Genomic DNA, 20318 nt, shown 5'->3' on the forward strand with positions numbered 1-20318 from the left:
AAGAGGCTATCTTTTCTCCATTGCGTATTTTTGGCCCCTTTGTCTAGTATGAGAAAATTGTACTTATTTCAGTTTGTGTCCATGTCCTCTATTCTGTACCATTGATCTACCTGTCTATTTTGGTACCAATACAATGCCATTTTTGTTACTATTGCTTTGTAACAGAATTGAAGATCTGGTATTGCGATACCCCCTGCTTCGCTCTTTCTACTGAGGATTGCTTTATCTATTCTGGGTTTCTTATTCTTCCAGATGAATTTCATAATTGCTTGCTCTGTTTCTGTAAGGTACATCATTGGGATGTTAATTGGAATTGCATTGAATCTGTATAGCACTTTTGGTAGTATGGCCATTTTGACAATACTAATTCTGCCTATCGAAGAACATGGGAGATCTTTCCATCTTCTAAGGTTTTCTTTAATTTCTTTCCTTAGTGTTCTGTAGTTCTCATTGTAGAGGTCTTTCACCTCTTTTGTGAGATTGATTCCCAAGTATTTTATTTTTTTCGAGGCTATTGTGAATGGGGTAGTTTTCCTAATTTCTCTTTCTGAAGATTCATCACTTATGTATAAAAATGCATTGGATTTATGAGCATTGATCTTGTAACCTGCTACTTTACTGAATTCACTTATGAGTTCTAAGAATTTTCTGGTGGAATTTCCAGGTTTCTCTAAATATATAATCATGTCATGAGCTAACAGGGAGAGTTTGAGTTCTTCTTTTCCAATTCGTATCCCTTTAATTTCTTTGGTTTGTCGAATTGCTCTGGCTAGAGTCTCAAGGACGATGTTGAAAAGAAGTGGTGAAAGAGGGCATCCCTGCCTTGTTCCAGTTTTTAGGGGGAATGCTTTCAGTTTTTCACCATTTAGAATAATATTGGCCATGGGCTTAGCGTAGATGGCCTTTACAATGTTAAGGAATGTTCCCACTATCCCTATTTTTTCTAGTGTTTTGAGCATGAAGGGATGGTGTATTTTATCAAATGCTTTTTCTGCATCTATTGAAATAATCATGTGATTCTTAACTTTTAGTCTGTTGATATGGTGAATGACATTTATTGATTTCCGGATGTTGAACCAACCTTGCATCCCTGGGATAAAACCCACTTGATCGTGGTGCACTCTCTTTTTAATATATTTTTGTACGCGATTTGCTAAAATTTTGTTGAGAATTTTTGCATCGATGTTCATTAAGGATATTGGTCTGAAATTTTCTTTCCTCAAAGTGTCTCTGTCTGGTTTAGGTATCAGGGTGATATTGCCTTCATAGAATGAGTTTGGGAGGGTTCCCTCCTCTTTATTTTATGGAATACTTTGAGGAGTATTGGAATGAGCTCTTCTTTAAAGGTTTTGTAGAACTCGGCTGAGAACTCATCTGGTCCCGGACTTTTCTTTGTTGGAGGCTTTTGATGACCTCTTCTATTTCATTGCTTGAAATTGATTTATTTAAGTTGTGTATGTCCTCCTCGTTCAGTTTAGGTAATTCATATGTCTCTAGAAACTTGTTGATGTCTTCGAGGTTTTCTGTTTTGTTGGAGTATAGATTTTCAGAATAGCTTCTAATTATGTTTTGTATTTCAATCGTGTCTGTTGTGATATTTCCTTGTTCATTCCGAATTTTAGTAATTTGAGTTTTCTCCCTCTTTCTCTGTTAGTGTGGCTAAGGGTTTATCAATTTTGTTTATTTTTTCAAAGAACCAAGTACTTATTTTGTTAATTTTTTCTTTTGTTTCAATTTTGTTGATTTCGGCTCTGATTTTAACTATTTCCTGTCTTCTACTACTTTTGGTGTTGGTCTGCTCTTCTTTTTCTAGGGCTTTGAGCTGTAGTGTTCAGTCATTTATTTGTTGATTTCTACTTCTTTTGTTGAATGCGCCCCATGAAATAAATCTTCCTCTAAGTACTGCTTTCATAGTGTCCCAGAGATTTTGATATGATGTGTCTTTGTTCTCGTTTACTTCAAAGAATTTTTTTATTTCCCTCCTGATGTCTTCTGTTATCCATTCATCATATAATAGCTTATTATTTAATCTCCAGGTATTGGAGAAGTTTTTGTTTTTTATTCTGTCATTTATTTCTAATTTCAATCCATTATGATCTGATAGAGTACAAGGTAGTATCTCTATCTTCTTGTATTTGCTAACAGTAGCTTTGTGGCATAAGACATGGTCCATTTTAGAGAAGGATCCATGTGCTGCTGAGAAGAAAGTGTATTCATTCTTTGTTGGATGGTATATTCTATATAAGTCGGTTAAGTCTAAATTGTTGATTGTGTTATTGAGATCTATGGTTTCTTTATTCAATTTTTGTTTGGACGATCTATCCAGTGGTGAGAGAGGTGTGTTAAAATCACCTAGTATTATTGTGTTGTGGTCTATTTGATTTCTGGAATTGAGAAGGATTTGTTTGACGTACATGGATGAGCCACTGTTTGGGGCATAGATATTTATGATTGTTATGTCTTGCTGATTTATGCTTCCTTTAAACAGTATGTAATGTCCTTCATTATCCCTTCTGACTAGTTTTGGCTTGAAGTCCACATTATCTGAAATGAGGATGGATACTCCAGTTTTTTTGCTGTGTCTGTGTGCATGGTATGTTTTTCCCCATCCTTTCACCTTTAGTCTATGGGTATCTCTTTCTATGAGATGAGTCTCTTGCAGGCAGCATATTGTTGGATTTTTCTTTTTAATCCAATCTGCCAGTCTATGTCTTTTGATTGATGAGTTCAGGCCATTAACATTCAGGGTTATTATTGTGATATGATTTGTATTCCTAGTCATTTGACTCATTTTTGTTTTTTGACATGATTTGGTTTCTCATTTATTTGGCTATTCCTTTAGGCTAATTCCTCCCATTGCTGATTTGCGTCGTTGTTTTTCGTCTCTTCCTCATGGAATATTTAGCTGAGAATGTTTTGTAATGGCTTTCTTTTTGTAAATTCCTTTAGCTTTTGTTTATCATGGAAGGATCTTATTTCATTGTCAAATCTGAAAGTAAGTTTTGCTGGGTATAAGATTCTTGGTTGGCACCCGTTTTCTTTCAGGGCTTGGTAAATCTTGTTCCAGGCCCTTCTAGCTTTTAGGGTCTGTATTGTAAAATCTGCTGATATTCTTATTGGTTTCCCCCTGAATGTAATTTGATTCTTTTCTCTCATGGCCTTTAAAATTCTGTCTTTATTTTGTATGTTAGGTATTTTCATAATAATGTGCCTTGGTGTGGGTCTGTTGTAATTTTGTATATTTGGAGTCCTATAAGCCTCTTGTACTTGGTTTTCCATTTCATTCTTCAGATTTGGGAAATTTTCTGATATTATTTCATTGAATAGATTGTTCATTCCTTTGGTTTGTTTCTCTAAGCCTTCCTCAATCCTAATAATTCTGAAGTTTGGCCTTTTCATGGTATCCCATAGTTTTTGTAGATTCTGTTCATGATTTCTTACCGTCTTCTCTGTTTGGTCAACTTTGTTTTCAAGGTTAAATATTTTGTCTTCAATATCTGAGGTTCTGTCTTCCAGGTGTTCTATCCTATTGGTTATGCTTTCTATGGAGTTTTTAACTTAGTTTATTGTTTCCTTCATTTCAAAGATTTCTGTTTTTTTTTTTTTTTTCAGTATCTCTAACTCTTTATTGAAATGATCTCTTGCTTCCCGTATTTGCTCTTTTAACTGTTGATTGGTGTGATCATTTAATGCCTGCATTTGCTCTTTCATCTCCTCATTTGCTTCCCTGATTGTTTTAATTATGTACATTCTGAACTCCCTTTCTGACATTTCTTCTGCTGTGCTCTCATTGGGTTTTATTGATATAGTATGTAGGTTTGTTTGGGACATTTTCTTCCCTTGTTTTCTCATATTGTTCAGATGTCAGTGGGACTCTGTGATATTGCAGATTTCCTCTATTGGCTTATAGTGTCCCTATAGATTTCCAGTGTATCACCTCCCAGCCTTCAGTAGCCTGAAGTCTTGGAGTAACTTGATAATGCAGTGCTTCTGAAGAAATCTGCCCCTAGCCCCCTACTGGTTCCAGGGCTTGGAGCTGGCTCTGTGTGGAAAGGCTCTCACTGGGGGACCTGCTCCGAGAAGCTGGCCGTGTGGGAGGAGCCCACCGCTGGAGTGCTCAGGGCTACCTGGGGAAGACTCCAGCTGCCCTGCCCTACTCTGATAAGCTGCCTGGGTCGAGCTTCAGCGGGTGGGGGAGACTCACCCCATGGCTCTATTTTAGTCTGAGTCTCTCAATGCCTCCCCTTCTTGAATCCTGGGTTCTGGAGTGACTGGAGATGCAGTCACCCTCTAGTCTGCCATCTTGGATCACCCCCTCCATGAACACCTTTAAGGCCAGTATTAAGACCACAGTATTAAATAATATCATTTCTTTCCCCTTCTGTCCTCCATGAGGGTGGCCCACCCATACTGTTCTTTGGTAACCAGGGAAAACACTAATTTGTCACAGGATTCTGAATGGCCAGGAAATCATTGTTAAATTAATTCCTTTACTGAGTTTAAATACTTTGTGCAGAAACAGTGACTCCATGTCCCCAAATTCCTTCTTAATAAAGAATGCATTTTCTTTGTACCCCAGGAAATAAAGGTTCTTTTATAGATATAGGAATGAAGGTGTAGATTTACTGGAGTTTCTAGTGTTGATACCATAGTTAAAATGTAATTTCCCTTTTATGAGTTCAGGAACTGCTTATCTGCACCAGAGGACAGTGATAAGGATGATCCCAAATCATTAATATGACTTTGCAGTACAACACATTTTTATCATTCCTTAAGAAAAATCTCCTTTCCAATAATATCAACTCAGTTATACTCTAAAGTTGAAACTCAGTTCCGTGCTAAAATTTTAAGTATTTAAACCCTCTGTAAAAAATTCAACAGAGACCTATGCAGTTTATGACAGGTCTGAACCAGTTCTCAAAACTCAAAGTGCAATAAATGTCTCATATTATTTTTCTAAATAATCTTCTGCTCTGAGCCCCCAAGCCACAAAGAAAACACACACACACACACACACACACACACACACACACACACACTCCTTTATTTCCTTCTCCTCCCTTGGACTACCTGGATGTGACACAATTCACAGTCCACAAAGCCACAAAACTCAATATCCATTCACTACAGATCCAGTCAGCCAGTCACACATTAGTTCACTCCCAGAATATTTCACCTCTGGTGCCCTCAGGGTACAGAACTTAATGACCTGGAGGAAAGATATTCCTCATGGTTAGGTCCTTCTCCTCTCCTGCTTCCTTTCCCCCACATCCATTAACACTTTCTCTTCCTAACAACCTAGCCTCCTTTATTCACCGACAGATTCAGCCTACATAAGCATTTATTTGGCCTGAACAGTATTGTTTTTTAATTGAGGCAAGTTTTCAAAATTAGGAACTTTTTCATGAGAATCTAAATATATAGGTTCTCTGAAGAAATCTAAAGATCTAGAAATACTGGACCCATATTCCTGCATGACATAGTTAGCCAGAACTAGGTAGAGATCAACCCCTTTAGCTTAAGTCTATCCATGCAAGATTTTCTGTTGGTGAAGGAACTTCAATTTATACTGTGGACAAGAGAAAACCACCGAAAATGTTTAACTGGGGAATGATGTGTGAAGATAGAATGAGTCAAGAGAGGAATGGAAACTGGTTAGAGATCTACTATATCATCTAGAGGACTAATGTGAAGGTCTGACCTAAGACAGCAAAATAGAGAGAAAGAATTACAATTCAGATACATTTGGAAGGTGAAATCAATAAGATTTAATGATGCATTGACTAAATTGAAGGATGGAAGAAGAGAGATTCTAATTTTCTGATTCTCAACTTTCTGATTTAAGAATTGAGCAGATAATGGTAGACAGTTGTACTATTTTTTCAAGACAAGGGATTTAGGAGAAATATATTGATGGTAAAAAAAAGATAAAGAAGTTTTATTTTATCATCATCATCCTCATCATCATTACTGCCATATTTTAGCTTGTGGTAGCTGTAGGTCATCCAGGTAAAAATGTCCATAATTCATTCAAGAGGACATACATAGATAGAGACAGAGATGCTTGAAGGTAGTTGTTAATTCAAAATGCCCTGTTGAGAAAAATCAGAAGGAAAACAAAAGATAGAGTTACAGTTTGCAGAGTCATCAGCCACTAAGCAGATGTGTGAAGTCACTGGAGCAAGCAAGATGGCTTGAAAAGAAAGTTTAGAGCAAGAGAAAGCAAAGGAGAAAACCCTAAGGGACACTGACATTTTAGGTAGAGGAAGAACTAACAAAGAGAGTGGTAGACTGATCAGAGAGAAACACAGGGAACTAATGTACTAGTCACATAAAGGAAGAGGGGTTCAAGGAAGGAAGTTGTCCCCAGAGTCAAATGCCACAGATAGATCAAGGTTAGGAAGCAGTGAGAAAAGAATGCGGTGAAATAGGTACTTGAGGGAGAAATGAAAGATGAAGTGTTTCAAATCTGTAGTTTCTGTCAACCATGGGGCTAAAACTACAGAAAGATTTCCAGGCCTCTTCTTATGTACTCACTAAACCTGCCTTAGGGATCTCATGCTGTTCCAATATGATATTAGCTATTAGCTGTGAGAATTTCCTTAAAAGTCACACTAAGACTACTCTCAGAGAGCAGGCAGGATGGAGACACAGGAATTTGTAATAGCCCTTATGTAAACTTGAGCTGGTTCCCTGACCCCAGTGGAGCACTCTCTCCTGCAGAGCCCCCACGTGACCCCTCATACTTTCGGCTGCCTAGAGCACCAAAGTATAACTTCTTTCAAATTCTTCCAGTGTAAAGGATTTACAATACTTCAAATGTAGTCACATTCCCCATAAATTATAACCAGCGTTTGTCCCACTAGATGCTAGCTCCTCACATTCATATATTTAACTATCTTCCTAACCCCTTTCTTCTTCTACCTCCACAATACGTCTGCATGTCATGACCCTCACTTCAGATTACCCAAGATCCATTTCTTTTTCCCTAGAGTCTACATTCAATATTAAGGATGACTATCACGTCCCCATGGGATGCCAACTTTAACATAAAGAGAAGCATATAAGGAATTTCAGTGTGGCCTTAGGCCTTTAAACTCTGAAGACACAATGTGGTATAATTAATAAAGTATTGCATTAAACTGATTATCAGGAGAACAAGTACAATGCTGGCTCTGGCACTACTTAACATTGTAAATTATTTTTGTAACTGTAAAAGCACTTTATAAATGTGAGATACTGTAACTGATGTTTCTGAATTATAAAGAGATGTTGGGGATTCCCATGCTGGAATGGTCAATCCCTTGTTCAAAGAGGTGAAAATACTTACAGGTCATAATAGCTCTTCTGAACTGGAGGCAAGATATGGATAAATCAAGATAGTAGCTAATAAAAGTTTATTCCACTTGACTTTAAAAGCATTCTATTAGGAAGGAAAATCTTCTAGAGAATTTTAGAATATCTTTGTATGGATCCCAAAGTCAAAAATATTCTTTTTTGTGAATTACTGTGAATAATTGAAATTTGACTACTATATTTTATAAATTCTTTGATATTTTATTTACTATATAATATTGAAAATTGAGGTCATATGACTTGGGTTTGGGTTTTTTTTGGGGGGTGGGTAATGGGGGTTGAACTCAGGGGCACTCAACCACTGAGCCACATCCCCATCCTTTTTTGTATTTTATTTAGAGACAGGGGTCTCACTGAGTTGCTTAGCCCCTCACTGTTGCTGAGACTGGCTTTGAACTGGTGGTCCTCCTGCCTCAGCTTCCTGAGCCACTGGTATTATAGGCATGTGCCATTGGGCCCGGCTTGACTCATGTTTTAATTTTCATTCTGTCTGACTCTGAGAGGCTGTTATGATTTCCAAGTAACAAATTATTTTTTTTTTATTTGGTGCAAATTTTTATTTGGCTTCAATGAAATAAGACTTACTGAATAATGATTAACTTTTCTACTTCAACTTTTTTAGATTTGAATTTGTACTCTTTTAATCCCTCAAACTGCAAGGTAGTGTTTTCTTAAAGGGAGGTAGGGTATAAAAAATAGCTTTTATATTAGACACACCTGTCACAATTTCTCATCAGTCATGTAAACTTGGACAAGTGTCACAACTCCTAAAAGTCTCAGATTATCATCTATAAAATTGGGATAATAACGCCTACCTTCCACAATTATCGTGAAGGATTAAGTGAAAAAGTATGTAGAATAATTAGCATAGTACTTGACCTACTATAGACTCTTAGTAAATATCAGTTATTTTAATATCAATAAAGTTTGTAGGATATAGCTAGCCCAGTAAAATTATTAAGTGTATTTTATATAAGTAGATCTATTTTAGATCTCAGATTTCACATGGCCAAACATATTTCTTCTAAGGTAAAGATTTATGTATATTAAATGAAGGCCTGTAATTCCTCAAATGTAATTCTGAAAACCAAATGTTTCTTAAAAACCTAAAGTTTTTCATAACTCATTTGGCAGCAACATATGACCTGAAATCATTTGTTCATTAAATCCTGAACTGAATATCTTTATTTTACTTTTTGTAAATTTTCCTGTGTTTCACTGTAAAATTAATTAGTTTTTGGTTAAGCAGTGCCACACCAGCCCCTGTTAAAGGTACCACATATAGATGATATTGTTCTACATTACAATTCTAAAATCTAAAAAACTCTGAATTTTAAAACACAACTTCCACGAGTTTCTGGTAGAATACTAGAGATCTGTACTTGCTTTCATATGTTGCACTTAGGGTTTGCAAAAAGATAAAGATGGACAGAATAAAACAATATCACAATTTTTTCATTGTTTAGAATCCCAACAGAAGACCAAAGAAATTTGCCATGTGTACTGTATGAAGCTGCGCTCTGGGCTTATCATAGAAAAGAAGGCCTGTTACTTTAGGAAAAAAATCACCAAAAGGTGTGCACAAAAAACAGGTAATGGAAACTACATTTCCTGGCAACAGTGATGGGTATCTATTTGCCTTCACTTACTGCATCTAAATACATAAGTTTTTTCTTCACCCAAAAGAGTAGAGATGATGAACTATTTATTTTCCATTTTTAAAGGGGCACATAGAGTTTTTTAACAGCATGAGGGATATGGTTATGTTATAATGTTAAGTAAAAATGAAGGCTACAAAATTATATATTAATAGGCTTATAATATTTCTAAGTAATGTTATTTAAAGGAGTAAACTAAAAGGTTAATAGTGTTTATTTTGGAGTGTTGAGACCATAGGTGATCAGTTTTCTTCCTCCTAGTGTGCTCTATTAGGGTATAAGAATCCCAGGAGATATTAATCCCATCAGATCATGGGGTGCCCAAAGTCCTGGGATCATTTACCACTGTAACCAAGCAGACTTGACTGGGAATCATCAAAAGGGGATGGAATGTATACAGAGTGGGGACTAATGGTCCACTCCTGTTCAACTTCTGACCTACAGGTGAAAAGCACAAAGAAAAACATCAGTTATTTGCTGCCTATCAACCTGCTATGGAACACTCCACCGTTAAAATAGCCAGGACCCAAGAAAACACTAAAACACTTAACATATCAAGTATCCAAGGTGTGATGGGTCACAGGGGTGGTGTGGAGGGAGGAGGGCTGTAAGACACAAGTGGGCAGTCCCAAGTCTGTTTTCATGTGCATCAGGAACCTCTGTTTGATGCTGATGTGCCCACTTAGTGGTATCCAAACAAGTGTAACTGATCTAACAATACTTGAGCATTCTATAGTTATATGCCATCATGATTTTGAAATGCTTGCTGTGGACTGGAATTTTATATATTATTCCTCATGGAAATAAATTATCCTTTGAGAGAAAAAATTGTATTATTCCCCCAAATTTCAACCTTTTGTTCATAAAAGGAATGGAAGATCTATTTTTTTAAATATAATTTCAATACTTAATATATTTTAAAGTTACAATGTTTTTCAATTTTATCACCTGCTTGCACAAAGATTCAAATTGATGGTAACTATCAAGAAGGGAAGAGGGACTAGGGGTGTAGCTTGTGATATAGTACTTGTCTAGCATGTGCAAGGCCTTGGGGGCATGGGGAAAAAAGTGAATGAATCATCATTCAGGAAACTTGATAAGGAATACATGTCGCCACTTAAAGCATTATTCCTGATAAAAACATATTAAGTTCACAAAAATAAAAGTGAAGTTTTTCACCAAGAGTCTTTCGATCACTTTGCTTTAGAAGTTCACATGTAAATTCAATATTTAGCAATCTCTTTAATATTTTGTATATTTTTTAGTATAATCTTATAATATAAAGTAACCCCTTAATCTGCACCAGTTTATCCCTGCATGCTTTAAAAATATTATCATTTTCTATGTGTGCTGTGACATTTAAAAATGTTAGGAACATTGCTCTAAGTATTTCTGTTATTCAGCTTAGAGGAGAGAACTGGGATTACAACTATATTCCCCTGGACTATTAGAAGTCTCTAAGTAACCACATTTTATAGATGAGCATTCACAAGTCTGTCAAAATAGAGTCTCTTCTTTCCCACAGTCCCCTAATCCACAGGAAACCAAGACATGGAGGTTTCTTCAGGCAGTGCCCGTCATTTTTCCAGCTTCTTTCTCCCCACCAAATCCTCCCATAAGTACTCTAACAGGTCTTCCTAGGGTATTCATTCAGGAGACTAGCACCTTTATATCACATCCAGGTGTCACACCTCAGCCTTTGAGCTATGTAAAACTTGTGCCATCACTGACAAAATATAGCTCAAATTGCAAAGTAAAAGAAAAATTTTTGAGGACACACTTCAAAAAACTGTTTATCAAAAGAATTATTCATGGGAACAAGTTTTATGAATTTTACTTATTGCAGGAGTTTCATGTGTTACAGAATCTTGTGCTTCCCTAAGTACATACAATGATCAACATGTTAGTTTTGTTTGGGAAGATGGAAATTATGTGACCAATGTTGAAGACCTGCCAAAAGACCAAGAGAAAGGTAAAATATTTCCTTATCTACAATTATGTAATGATGATTAGTAAAAAATAAAGCTATGAAAACATCAACAATAGATTAATTCAGATATAGCAAATAGATTTAGTTATCTGTGCTCATTCCAATGCATTGTTAGTGGATACCTGAACATCACTATGTTGAGAAGAATTCAGAAGTTTAATTAGGATTACTTATGCAAGAATATAGATATTGAGAGTATATATGTTGTGAACTATGGAGGGATGGACCCCACGTATTTGTTATTGCTAAATTGCCCACTAGATCTTTCTAGCCTTATTAATATCACCAAAGTATAATCTTTATCAAAAAGAATATAACCACTGCTATCAATGACATAAATATTTAATAACAACTGTGTTGAATTTATCAGACCATGTTAAAATTTTAAGACCTCCTCAGAACCACAAAAGTTTTGCTTTTGTTTATATATAATAAAAGGAGAGGATATTCTTTGATGTTATGAATATGATGGAACTGACACCTTTTGATAAAAATGTATCTCACCAAATTGATTGCATGCATTCTCTTTTAGACAAGGTGTTACTGCGATACCATGTGTCTCCCTACTCCTCGAGTGAATCAGGTAATTTGGAGGCTTGAGTAGTTGTAGTGCTTGAATTCTTAAGTTTGGAGTAAAAATAAATCCAAAATACTCCATGGGAAAGGAAGATGGTTTCAAAAGGTTCTCTCTAACTCAAGCTCATGATAAAAATCTCAAATTCTTACAGGATTTATTCCATCACATTAATTTTTTAGATTAATACTTAGGATAAAGGTTTGGCTGCATTTAATAAAAATTTGCCCAGGACTGGAATGGTAGTTCTGCTTAAAGTTTGTACAGACGCACGGCTTCTACCTTGTGGCTCTATCAGCAGCTACATGGTTCAAGGTTTCTAGACACCATAATAACATCCAATCAGTGAGACAGAGGAAAATGAATGCATACATTCTCTTTTCTTTTAAGGGCACAAGAAGTTAGACCTAAGAACTCAGTTCATTGCTGCATGAAGCCATGAGAAGCAGACTAGGAAATCTTTTATTATTATGTAAGAAGAAGAAGTAAATATTAGGGGACAACCCTGAAAAGTCCTGTAGCTTTACAGGCAGACAGGGAAGTTGATGCCCATGAGTCACAATTCTCCAGTTGGAAAGCATATATTTTAAATACTAAGCTCTCTCCTTCAAGGGATTTAGAAGTACCCTCTTACTTATTTAATAATGACTCTTTACTTTCATTTGGGTGCACATATATCTAAGTAAGTGAAGTAGTTATTTTGTTTGATATCTTGACATTTTCCTGGGTGTTAAAAAGATTTAAATTAAAGATGAGTTGCAAGTCTTCATAATTTACAATTTATTTTTTCTATTTTTTTATTATTAATTTCATAATTAATGGCAAATGAACCTGTGTATTTCTCATGTATAACAGAATTTTTGAAGTGTGTATACATGATAGAATAGTTAAATCTAGTTAATTGAAAACTGTATTACCTCACAAAATTATCATTTTAATTATAAGGTGATGGTGTTGATGGTAAGCTGTTAATGGTAAACCTGAGTCCTACAAAAGACAGAGACATCTTGCTGCATGCCAACAACAAGGAGCAGTCTGTGGAGGTAACAGATGCATGATTATATAACTATGGTGATTGACTCTATCCGTTCATGTATATTTGGGTGTTTGGGATATTTTGAAGGAGTTTTGTTTGTGCTGTTGTAAATAAAACAATCAGTTACTACTAATGACTTTCTTCTGCAGTAGGGGAAGGAGAAAAGCATATGTGGCCTTGCTGCTAAAAATCTGGTGTCTGACAGCAGCACAGAATTACCTGAGTGCTTGTTAGAAATGCAGGATTGCAAGCTCCCCCAGGAATGAATCAGGATTAGCATTTTAACAAATCTCCAGGAGAGGCACAATTTCATTAAAGTTTGAGAAGCACTGCTATACAGAATAATCTGTTTCATATATATATATATATATATATATATTTTTTTTTTTTTTTTAGTGTCAATGGATCTTTTATTTTATTTATTTATATGTGATGCTGAGTATGGAACCCAGGGCCTTGTACATACCAGGCAAGCACTCTACCACTGTGCCACAATTCCAGCCCCCTCAGTTTCTTTTTATTTGGCTTTAGGAACTATGTTTTTCTAGGAATTGTTTTTTGTAAAATAATCTTACACTCCAAGTCTGCTAAAGCGGTGGTTAGGGGGTGCAGCACACATTTCCACATGTCAAGATATATGGATAGCAAAATGATCTACATTCTAATCATAGGATTCACTGCATATTGTTTACTTAGTAAATGGTAATATTATATTGGTCATGACAAGGAATTATAAATATCTTGAAGAACAAATAAGTCAAAGGTAGATTCAATAACGGGAACATGAAAGTATAATACAGATTATATAAATACACAAAATTATAAAGCTAACTAATACAGTTGTGTATGGCATTAACATAAATAGTGGAAATTAACTGGCATTTTCCATAACAAAATATCCCTAAATATATATAACACAGCATCTAGCATTTATAACTACTCAATAGTAAGAAGTAACTCATCTGAGCTCTATCATATACCAAGCACTTGCTAAATACTAAGCTTGCTAAGCACTATCTCATCTAATCCTTACAGTTAAGTCTGATGGAGCTATTATATTCCATCATAAACTTATGTTTCAGCTATTGCTGAGTAACAAACTATCCCCCAAACTTAGTGACTTAAGATATAATCATGTGTATTCTTCATATACTTATAGGTAAGATGAGAATTAACTGGTCTAGAAACTGGCTAGACTAAAATATTGAAGCTTAAGAGACAAAGGGACATGCTCAAGGTCTTAGAGTATATAACAAAACAAGGATATAAATCCAAAGCTGTTGCATTCAGATTCAGTCATTCTAAGACATACTGCCTCTCTAAGTATGCTATCAGTCAATCAAATTAAATCATTCCACCCACTCTTTACCCTCTACTCACTCCCCACCTCCTTCCTCAGTAAGCAGGCTTGCTGGAATAGCAAGTTATAGATTATTATTTCCATTTAGGTTCTAACACATGAAGGGAAAGTTGATTCTGGACCTCTGACTCACATATTGGTTGCTTTTTCTCTTGTTTCCTCAGCTCCAAAAGTGTAAAGCCCCATTGCCAGACCGGACCTTCTTTGTACTTCATAAGGAATCCTCTGAATTTGTTTCATTCGAATGTAAGAGTAATCGTGGAATGTATATAGGAGTCAAAGATAATCACCTTGCTCTGGTGGAAGGAAAGAGTCAGACTAGTGAGAATATCATGTTTAAGCTCTCCTTAATATAATAGAGAGCTGCAGGATCTGGTTTGGGCAACCCAATGCTACTACTGGAGAAGGAGAAGGGTGAAAGAAACAGGCAATATCTAGAGGAAAAGCTTAGAATGCTGTGGAATGTTTCATTTACTATGTGTAAAAAAATTATTTTCTAATCCTTCAGTTGTTTTCTTTGTATCACTACATATTCAATAAAAGTATGGGTATATAAAATAGGATATTGGTAAAGAAATCTGCTTTTTGAAGAGAAATAGGCTAATCTTTACTTTTTTCTAGTTTCAGTCCAGAAAGAATTTCACATTTAGAGCTTAGATCTCTTCAGAGAAGCAAGCCTATAACTCATGTTACCCTTTAGATAGGGATCCATTTTAAAGAGCTACATGTTTTTCCCTTGTTCCAAACAATAGGTTCAAACACTAGAGCTGTTAGTAAAATGAACAAATACTGCATAAACTGACCTTTCTCAACTAGAATAAAATATTGAGTGTGTTTCTAAATGCCCTAGGTATTTTGGCTCTCTCTGTGAAGAGTTACAGCACTTCAAATGCCTGCATGCTTATGCAGAAATATAAATGAAAAGGCAAGGATAATTTAAAACTTAAAAAAAATAAGCCCAGTATTTATAAAATGAATAATTTTACCTGTTTCATTTTTAAAATTCTGATTAAATAAGGAATAATTTTTATATAGAGAGTTAACTTTACAAGGCCTTCTTATATTAGGAAACAAATTTCAGTTCACCCATATAATTGAAATAATTGGTAATATCTAACAAGCTAAAACATTTTCTTAAAATACTGAGTCACAATAGTATGCTTGGGACATCCAAGTAGCATGGGATTCAAATACCATGAGGGAACCAGAAGTCCTCTAATTTACTAAGGTCAGAAAAGACACAAAATTAACATTGAAATTTTAATAGCTGGTTGCCCCTCACATTTGTGCATGCTATGTCCTTTGGCTCCTGACTTTCAGAGATCTATGACTTTTGATATGCTCATCACCTTGATAACATTTCTTCTAATCCTTGCTTTCCATGAACACAGCAGGTCTTTTTGTTGTTCAGCTTCTCAATGACTCTGCTCACTATGGAATATTCACTAAACTCTGACCCTTATTTACTTCTTTTGACCAACGTATCCTTTGGCACCACTACCCCTACCTTCATTTCCATTTCATTTGAACTCTGCATGCCTACCTTTATTCTGCTTTGTGTACCTGGCAATGTAGAATTTTTACATAATGTACCAGCACTGTAGAATTTTTGCCTACTAATGACAAAATTGTTTACTGACATCTTTGTGTTTTATTGTTACTAAGATACTAAAATTAATAATCATATAGAACAAATAAAGGAATAGTTTTTGAACAAATAAAGGAATAGTTTTTGCTTATTTCAATCCTTGGCAATTTATACTATAATTTTTCATAGACATTGCTTACAATTAATGGCAAATATAATAATAGAAAATGAAATGTAACCTTTGGTTAAAGTATGGGCTTTTAAATTTCTAATTAATTGGAACCTATTGGGTATAATTTCTGGTGGAATATAAGACAAAAGAGGCTGAGAATCATTGTATAAAAATTATGCAACTGTAGAATATACCTTTATTTCATAATTTGTCAAAACTTCACTATAGAGACAAAAATAAAAGAACCTATATCATTCCCTCCAAAAAATAGTAAGCATTGACTGTGTGCATCTGTATGATATACCTAAAATAATTATTAAATAAATATATCCATTATACTGTTTGTAATTCTCAATAAACTGTACTTTTTAAAAGTATGTATGGCTATAATGATTTTATCATGAAACAACTCAATATTCCAAAAGTCTTTTTTTTTTTTTTTCTTTTTTCTCTTGGTCCTGGGGATTAAGCCCAAGGGTGCTTAACCACACCCTTGTTGTGAGCCACAACCCCAGCCATTTTTTGTATTTTGTTTTGAGACAGGGTCTCACTGAGTTGCTTAGGGCCTTGCTAAGTGGTTGAGGTTGACTCTGAACTCACAATCTCCTGCCTCAGCCTCCCGAGTCTCTGGGACTACAGACGTGTACCACCACCGTTGGCTAATTTTCTGAAATTCTCAAGTGAAAGTAAGCACACCCTAACATATCAGTGTTGGTATGTAGAGTAAATCAAATGACTTACTGATATTTTGGTAATTCAAAATCAAGTAAGATTTTTGCTTGTGTCCTCCTAGTTCCTGGTATAGAAGCCCTCACAAGGATGTTAGATGATATTTACCCAAGATCAAACAGCTAATACACACCTTCATTAGACCTTAATCTCAGATTTATGACTCCTTATTTAGATATCTTTCGAGTCATCTATCTTATTTTGTTTTTTCTTTTTGAAAAACCATTCTACCATTTTCATAATCAATGTTGTTTAAAATATTCAAGATATTGTGACATTTTGTCACTTACTTGCATGTGTTTTGATGGCCTGTAATACACATTATTGGAAGGAATACGTCCATTTAACTATACCAGAAATGAAAATTATGTCAAAACTTAATTTTCCCTCATATTTCATTTATATTCTGTAAGTTTCTATGTATTTTTGGATACCTTGATGTTTCAGCCAGCTTTTTGTCACTGTGACCAAAAGACCCAACAACAACAAAAAATTTAGAAGAGGAAAAAAGTTTATTTTGGCTATGGTTTCAGGTATCTCAGTCCATAAACAACTGACTCCATTGTTCTGAGTGTAAGGTGAGGCAGAACCTCAAGGCAAAAGGTTGTGGCAGAGGAAGGCTGCTCAGGTCATGACAATCAGAAAGAAGAGAGAGAAGTCCACTCACCAGGGACAAAACGTATACCCTAAAGGCACACCTCCAGTGACCTTTCTCCAGCCACATCCTATCTGCCTACAGTTGCCACCCAGTTAATCCATTCAAGTGGATTAATGCAGTGATTAAGTTAATGCTCTTATAACCAAATCATTTTACCTCTAAGCTTTCTTGTTTTCTCACACATGAGTTTTTGGGGGATTCCTCATATCTAAACCATAACACTAGAAATATGGTCAAGAAAAATTTATTTGAATGAGTGAGATCATTTAGAATTGGGAAGAAACTTAAGTATGAATTAAATTTGAAGAGGGAAGTTGGAAAGGAAATTGCCTATCTAATTAGAATGCAGCACCTTGAATTAAGTCTAGAAAGATTGACTCATAACTGCTACTTACACAGAACAAAATAAGTCAGAAATAACAATTTCAATCTTTGTGCTTCATGAGAAATTTCATGGTGAATTGTGAGATCTTCAGTTGGGATAGTCTGGCGGAGATTGGGTCTACTTGTCCCCAAATTCCTTCTTCTCTTATACTATTACCTGTATAGACCAGAAATCTCATCTTCTAACAGTAACTAATTAAATACATACCATACACACTGAACCCAATGAAAATATAGAAAAAAAATCTAAGCTATTCTCCTTGTCCATATGGAATATATATAATATACACGTACAGTATATATTAAAATTCCAACTCTACAGTATATAGTCATGTAAGGTGACAGAAATCAATGTGGGTCTGTCATCAGGGAAGGAAAGAGAACTTAATTCTCTACCCCTATGCCCTAGTACCCCCCTGATTGGTTCATATATCTATTCCGAAAATCATATTAAGCAGGTTCCTTCTGCAGGTCTTAAGCAAAAAGGGTAAATTCAGTTGTTCCAATTCTATTAATAGTCAGGGTTCAAGCTAAATCTAAATAATGGATGCAAGAAATGAAAGAAAGCCAGCTGGCAGAGATAAAATCAATGAGCTATTTTTTGTTGAGGTATCAATAAGAAGTAAAATATGTCCATGCCCAGTTACAGTCCCTAGCTTATCCTACAGGACATTACCATAAAAAGAATGCATGAATCACTGTCCACTATATTAAAAACATAGGCTTGGCTTACCACTTACAGATGGTGTGGCTTCAACAAGGTATGAAACTTCAGTTTCTCCATAAAATGTAGTTGTCTACTTAATATATATCACTACTACCCCTACTTGCTTACCAATGGAACTTCACTTTGTTCCAGTTAGTGGTTTATCCAACTAGAAACAAACCATTCCAGATGCCTGTGGAAACCATTTGATATAGTTCCAGATAATAAAATATAAGCAGGATAACCATTTGAGAAAAACTTTTAAAATGACATATATGACTGATATGTACCTTTTCAGCCTTTCATCCTCCCCATCTTTCTACAAGGACAAAAGATATGAAGCTGAATGTACAATAGCCTCCTTCTGATCAGGAGGTGATGAGGAGGGGCATAAAGACCTATACATTAAAAATGGCAGGAGAAAAAGATGGAACTCTGGTATAACAGACAGTACTGATGAGTCCTAGTCTCCTTTGATGCCATTTCTGAGAGTACCACACATCTCCACCACCACTATCCTCTGTGTGCTTTCCATATTCACTTGCAGCTCTTCTCACAAGTACAGCCTTGATGGTACAAATGATGCTTTTCCCTCTTCACAGAAAGACGTGAGTGTCTGAGTTTACATTCCTTCCACCAACCTCACCTAGCATTCACTCAGAACTTCCCTCCTAAATTCATGCTGAAGCTAACTCTAGTGGACTTTTAGCATGAGATTATTTCCTTCCTTAAATGCTACATAGATTGCCCTCTCCTGCCCTAACTCCCTTAGTTTTTCTTGTAAAGCACTACCTTAGTAATAAATCACAAGTTCAAAAACACTTAATACAGAGTCTGTTCCTGGGCAACTTAACATTAAAAAAAAAAATTCACATGTAACATTGTTGAGCTGCCATACTATTCTTGAAATACTAACTGCAGACTTTATGTTGAGAGAGAAAAAGAAATTCACGTCTGCTTAAGCTAGTGCTGGGTTTTCTGTTGAATGAAGTTTAAAGTAAATTTTGCCAATAGAAAAGATTATTTTGATACCTGATTCCTACAACACTAGTAGGAGCTACATTGCACATACAACCACTTAGTGAATGTTAGCTTAGAATATAGGCAAATTTGATTGGTACTGAGAAAAATTTTTCTTAGATACAATTAGAACCTTAAAAACATATGCATGCCTCTACAACTTTAAGTTACCCTCTGAAAGATGAAGTGGATAGAATAAATCAGAATGGATGAGATCTGATAGGTTATAAAATAATCTAAAAATCTCATAGCTTTGACTATATTTCTTGACCTACAAATTTTACTCTTTTGTATGTGTCATACTTTATTCAAGCTGCATCAACTAAACACCATAAATTGGGTAGCTTATAAACAACAGAAATTTATTTCTCACAGTTCTGATAGCTGAAAGTCCAAAATCTGCACTGGCATATTTGGAATCTGATAAGGTTTTTACGTGATCAAAGAGGCTAGCCACCCTTCTGGTGTCTCTCTCTTAAGGGAACTAATCCCAATCATAAGGATCTTGTCCTCAAGACCTAATCACTTCTCAAAGGTCTTACCTTCTAATACCATTACCTTGGGGATTAGGATTTCAAACTGTGAATTTGCAGTGTGCAGACCCAAACATTGAGATCATAACAATACATATCAAATATTCAATTATAAATATAAACTATTAATAGTAAAAATGAAAGAAATATCTATATTTCTTCAAAAGAGCACAGGATAAAGTGCAAATATTCTAAGATATGGGAATGGTTAATAAGACAACAAAAAATTTATGCAATAATTTATTAATATTAAATGAGTCAGAAAAATGATAAGAAAAATCAAAAACCAAAAACTGGATCTTGGAAAAATCCATAAAATTTATAAACCTTCAGTCAGACTAATCAGGAAAAAAAGAGGACACAAATTATCATTATCAATAATAAAAGAATTGATATCTGTAGTTGTAAAGGTTTTGTTTTGTTTTGTGTGATAATGGGGATTGAACCCAGGACTTCACATATGCTAGGCAAATGTTGTACCACTGAGCTGTATCCCCAGGCCATCTAAAACTATTAAACATATAAAAAGGGAACATTATGAACAATGCTACAAC

At 35.2% G+C, this 20318-nt stretch overlaps 1 protein-coding gene and 1 long non-coding RNA gene across 5 annotated transcripts in view; one reads left to right on the forward strand and one right to left on the reverse strand.

Annotated features, from left to right (window-relative positions):
* The window catches only part of IL33 (interleukin 33), a 59770-nt gene extending 43700 nt beyond the window's left edge, over positions 1–16070 (forward strand). The window contains exons 3-8 of one of the 4 annotated variants that reach the window (XM_079113098.1): positions 8823–8948; positions 9459–9581; positions 10861–10986; positions 11537–11587; positions 12524–12621; positions 14139–16068. In XM_079113098.1, the coding sequence (XP_078969224.1) occupies positions 8823–8948; positions 9459–9581; positions 10861–10986; positions 11537–11587; positions 12524–12621; positions 14139–14330 (716 nt within the window). In that variant the 3' untranslated portion in view covers positions 14331–16068. Of the gene's footprint in view, positions 1–8822; positions 8949–9458; positions 9582–10860; positions 10987–11536; positions 11588–12523; positions 12622–14138 lie in introns of all 4 variants that reach the window. The other 3 variants (XM_079113100.1, XM_079113099.1, XM_079113101.1) reach the window with 3 other exon arrangements.
* LOC306645382 lies at positions 14486–20055 on the reverse strand. Its single transcript, XR_013759630.1, has 2 exons — positions 19284–20055; positions 14486–19250 (listed from the first exon to the last, which is right to left on the reverse strand). It is a non-coding gene; the product is annotated as an uncharacterized lncRNA (long non-coding RNA).
* Between the last annotated feature and the right edge of the window lie 263 nt (positions 20056–20318).

Source organism: Sciurus vulgaris, assembly GCF_902686455.1.
Source record: "Sciurus vulgaris genome assembly, chromosome: 15".
NCBI classification, from domain to species: Eukaryota; Metazoa; Chordata; class Mammalia; order Rodentia; family Sciuridae; genus Sciurus; species Sciurus vulgaris.